Here is a 5,062-nt window from a genome sequence, read left to right as displayed (position 1 = left end):
GGGTTGGTTTATTTTTTTTTTTTTTTTTTGGCTGTTCCTTTCTTATCTAACACAAAACTGGGAGAACTTTTTTTTTTTTAACTGAAACTTTATCTAAAGATCTATGAAAGCAGGCCTGGGGCAATTTGAGATGAAAAGCAATAGTTCTGGTTTTGGTATGACTGTTTAGGTATGTCATCAAGGACCCAAATTCTTCCATCGGTCCATTCTGCTTCTTCAGTGCTATGGTTTTTGTCTTCCAGCTTATCCCCTCGTGGTCACAAGATGGTTGCCACAGCTCCATGAATCACCTCTTCATATAGTCACATCCAGAGATTAAAAAAAGGAACTATTCTTTTTTTTCATATCTCTAATGTTCCATTTTTAAGAACAAGCAAAACTTTTTCTAGAAGCTCCTCAGCAGACTTTCCTCACGTTTTGTCAGCCAGAAGTGTGTCTTCCGCTCTGCTTAACCCAATCACCAGCAAGGGAATTAGACTACCATGGTTGGCTTAGACAAATCAAAGTTTGCCCTCTGGGGCCTGGGTGGGGTTCCTTTCCCTGAATATATCCTCACATAGGAAAAATCAACAAGTCAGTGTTCTGCCAGGGGAAGGGGAGGGTACTGATAATGGAGTTGAGATAGCTTTTGGGTAGTAACCAATAGTGTCTGTTATATCCTGCTAGAGGTGATAAGAGCTGAAGTAAGGAAGTGGTAGTGGCAACGCACAAAAAGGTCTTTAAAGCCCTATCCAAGCTGCAGTGAGCTTTACAAATGGTTAATGTTACAAATAGTAGCAGCGAAAGTTAACCAAAGCAAACACTGAACTCAGAGATGGGCCTCAGTTCTGTTTGTGAATCAGCATTCCTTGCCAAGTTTTCATCAGCCTGAAAAGGAAAAGAATCCAACAGTAATATTCCACCAGAGTAGACATTGCATTATTCCAGGTCAGAAGGGTCATAAAATGAAAAGCGTGCTTCCTTTACTGAAGGAATGTTACTGCTGTTTAATGACCCAACAATTCAGAGAGTGGGTGCCTAGTCAGTGTTCCTTTCCTCCTCCTCCCAGGCTTCTTCCCAACATCTTGGACTTAATTTAGTGGTGTGTGATTTTCATACTGAATCATTTTCTTCCTGCCCTAGTGCTAAAAAACAAACAGAACAAGGAAATTCCTAAGAAGCTCTACTCATAATAATAAAAAAAACTCAAAACAACCCAAAAGTCTATCAATAGGAGAACAGATAAGTTGTGATATATTTATACAATGGACTACTACTCAACCTTGAACTGAGCATTGAACAATTAGAGCCAAAGAAAGAGTCCCAAATTCTCATTCCCTCACAGCTGCTACCCTCAGTCCCAGGGGCCTCTTCGGTACTGGCAGTAGCCTGAGGCCTGAGGTGACAGTAGGGAGAGCCACACAGGAGAGAGACCCCTCTAGGCTGGAACAGCTCTAGGCGGGGGTGCAGGCCACTCCCATTTTGGACCTGCCTTCCCAGGTCAGATCAGGGACCAAACAAGTGGCTAAGATAGTGTGGGCAGAAGCCTCTGCCCCAGCCTTGTCTCCCACCCACTCCTACACTTGACCGCTGGGACAGTACAAGAGAATCATAGTTTGTTAGAAACAGAGCCTCCTGGTAGTGTAAACAAACCAATTTCTGTCATGTTTAGACATCTATTCTCACAGCCTCTGAAATCTTGGCCTTTGTCCTCTGGACGACTCCATTTGATTGTGTGGCTGAGGCCTTCTGACAGCAGAATATGTTTTCAGTTAACCCAGAGCACTCTGCCTCTCTCTGCTCACTTCTCAGGAACCCCTCGGAGCCTTCAATTTAGCTGAGCTCAGGGTTTCTTAACCTCGGCACTGTTGACATTTGGGGCCAGGTGACTCCTTGTTGCGGGGGTGCGGAGGCTGACCTGAGCATGGTAGGCTGTTTGGCAGAATCCCTGGCCTCTTCACACGACTGCTTTCCCAGTAGCATTACCACCCCCAGCCGTGACAATCAAAAATGTCTCTAGACACCTGTGGGGCAAAACCATCCCTAGCTGAAAACTACTGGTTTCGTTTATTTTTGAGCATTCACTCAACAAAAGCCCTCACTTGGTTTCCTTTCCACATCTTTTGCTGTGAAGCTTTAAAATACTGCTATTAAAATGTAATCCTTTTTATTAGAAACATATATGTGTATTTTCCAGTTTGTAAGCAACACAATGCATCCTTACTGAACTCTTCCCCAAGAACCCTGGACAGAATGGGGACATCAGCCCGATTTTATACTGAAGGAAATAAGTCCAGAACTAGACCCCGGGCCTTTCTGACCACTGACCAGTGCTTCAGGGACCAGCCTTTGACTCCACCAGGAGGTCAGGCTGCATCTTTACGGGGGAAATGGGACCCCAGTTCTGACTTCCAGGCTTCTGCCATGGAGAAGGGTGTGGGTCCTCTGAGTGGGAACTAGGCCAGAGAAGGGGTGACATGGCCCACCCCTAGTGAGCCTAGAGGTGATGCTTTGGCCGTCCAGCACCTGTGTGTTACAGGTCACTGACCCTTGCTCTTTTGTTTGCCTGGCATGTGAGGACAGTAGAAGAAAACCCTCTGCTAATAAGTCAAAATCCAAAAGGCTTTCAAACCACTGTTGTTTCTCTGACTTTTCACTTTCATAATTCCATTCAGAAAAGAACATGCATGCTGGGGTCACACTCGAAAGTTTCTTCCAAATGCACCGGCTGCTATTTTTGAGCCCCTATCTACCTAACTTAAATGAACGAATTAATCATCATCATAGGTCAAATGGGATTTCTAAAGCTTTCGTCAATACTTGAAAACATTTCTGCAAGAGAAGTTATAAAGCAAATATATAAAATAAGACTGAGCACTAAACCTTCTTTTCTTTCTCTACTTTTTCTCTCCCAGGGGTCCCCGAATATATATGACCATGAAGTCACTATAGAAGCTGATGCTTTTTTGCCTGTGGATGAAACCCTGATTCCTACAGGTTGGTGAATTTAAACCTTTTATGGGAATGCAGAGCTGCGGTGCAGTGTGAGAAACATTAAAACTTCATTTCCCTAAATATATTTCCCTTGTTGGCTTGACACAATGCCCATAACTACCATGATTAGTCATTTATTTTGGTTATGGTTGGGTGACCATACACTTAAACGCCCAAACCAGGACAGTCTTGAGAGGGAAAGGGGAGGCTATTAATAATTTTGCCAGGGCAACAGGCATAAAATGAGATAATCCCAAAAAGCTGGGTCAGATGGTCATCCTAGCTGAGCCATAGACTCCAAAAGTTCTGTATTAAAATGTAAATCTGTTACTCCTTAGCATCTTAGCAGAGATAAATTTACCTAAGCATTACCTCACAAATGCAGGACGCTGATAGAACATGTCATGGTTTTTGACAGAAAAGGAAAGGGTTGGATGGGTTGTACCCTGAGGAGGACAAATACATCACCTCTGAGACACAGTTAGGGCGATGGGGTGGAAGGAGGAGTTCTGCGTACCAAAAGGGAAGGCGAGGTGTTGGCAGAGTCAAATTTCGTGTGTGTGTGTGTGTGTGTGTGTGTGTCTCCTAGGTTTACTGGATTGAGATCATTTTGGTTATTATTATTTGGGATCAAAAGTACCTTGGTTCAATAGGCAAATCCATAGAGATAGAGAGTAGATTAGTGAGTTGCCAGGTGCTGGGGACAGAGGAGAATGGGGAGTGGCAATGGGTACTAGATTTCTTTTTGGGGTGAAAGATTCTGGAATTAGACAGTGGTGATGGTTGCACAACCTTGTAAATATACTAAACATTGATGAATTGTGCACTTTAAAAGGGTATGTGAATTATATCTCAATTTAAAAAAGGAAAGAAAGAACCTTGGTTCATGTGTTATCTCCAGGATTGAGGGGTATAGTTTTGTACTAGATTGTACGTGTACCCCATCTGGCTCCAGGGGACAGATAGATGACAAGATGAATGGCAGGGGTGCTGTTATTTGTGGCAGTTTATAGAAATTAACTTGTAATAATTATCCCCAAAGCAGTAGATACATATTCTTATTGGGATTTTGTTAAAATCAGAGATCAGCTGAACGTAGAAGGCATCGTCAAAGAAAACTAAAGTAAACAAAAGTAGAGGATGAAGGGAAGGAAGAACAGAAATCTAGAAAGACACAAACACTTTCTGTATCAGTTCCCCTTCTGGAGGAAGGGCCACCTTCATGCTGCCCTTGCCTGATCTAGGTCTCTTACCTGTGTCTGACAGTGACTTGGCTTCTCGGATGTGTTACCTCATAGCTCCTTTATCAGATGGCTTATGTCCTGTGGTCTGTTCTCTCAGGCTTCTGTTTAGGGCGCCAGCCCTCCAGAAGCCCATTGCTATGGTAGCTACGTGTGAAAGGTCAGGAAGACCTGTCCCTTCTGTTCCCACCCTGTGTAAGGGTACTAGTACCTTAGTTGTCACCTCTGCTCCAATAAAGAGCTTAGGTGATAGAATATGAGCAATTAGAAGCCAAGGGCACCATCTTTGTTAGTTACTTGGTTTACATCACAAGTAAGAAGACTGTTGACATTACATCCCCCTCATATAATGCACTGAAAAAAGCACATCACTTGTGTGGTTTTCTGTCAAAAATGCAGAACCTCAGTCCATTCAGGAGAAGACATGACATGAACCCAATTGAGGGATCATGTGCAAAATAACTGACCAGTACTCTTCAAAGATATCAAGATCGTGAAGGACAAAAAAAGACTGAGGAGCAGTCACAGAGGAGACTAAGGAGATACAATTATTAAATGCAACATGGGATCCTTGACTGGATCATGAGGCAGAAAAAGGGCAGAGAAAGTTGGGTGAAGGGTACACATAGATGTATTATTTTTGCAACATTTTTGTAAGTCTAAAATTATTTCAAATTTTCAAAATGGGAAAAAAAGAAAGATCCAGGGATCCAAGTAAGATACTAAAGTTTACTGGGCACCTGCCTTACTTTAGGTAAGGGCTTTTGTTTGGGCATCTTTATTTCGGCATCTTTAAAACAATAGGGCTGTGTTTATGGCTGGTAGTTCAAAATTCTTAAGGGGAAAAA

General features: G+C 42.8%; 1 protein-coding gene across 1 annotated transcript in view; it reads left to right on the top strand.

The window, feature by feature from the left end:
- The window catches only part of GALM (galactose mutarotase), a 51,550-nt gene that overhangs the window by 14,590 nt on the left and 31,898 nt on the right, over positions 1 to 5,062 (top strand). The window contains exon 4 of the mRNA XM_007445776.1: positions 2,895 to 2,976. Within this exon, the coding sequence (XP_007445838.1) occupies positions 2,895 to 2,976 (82 nt within the window). The remainder of the gene's footprint in view (positions 1 to 2,894; positions 2,977 to 5,062) is intronic.

Source organism: Lipotes vexillifer, unplaced genomic scaffold (genome assembly GCF_000442215.2).
Source record: "Lipotes vexillifer unplaced genomic scaffold, Lipotes_vexillifer_v1.1 scaffold278, whole genome shotgun sequence".
Lineage (NCBI taxonomy): Eukaryota > Metazoa > Chordata > Mammalia > Artiodactyla > Lipotidae > Lipotes > Lipotes vexillifer.
Note: the sequence above shows the minus strand (reverse complement) of the source record. Positions and strands in the feature narration are given on the sequence as shown.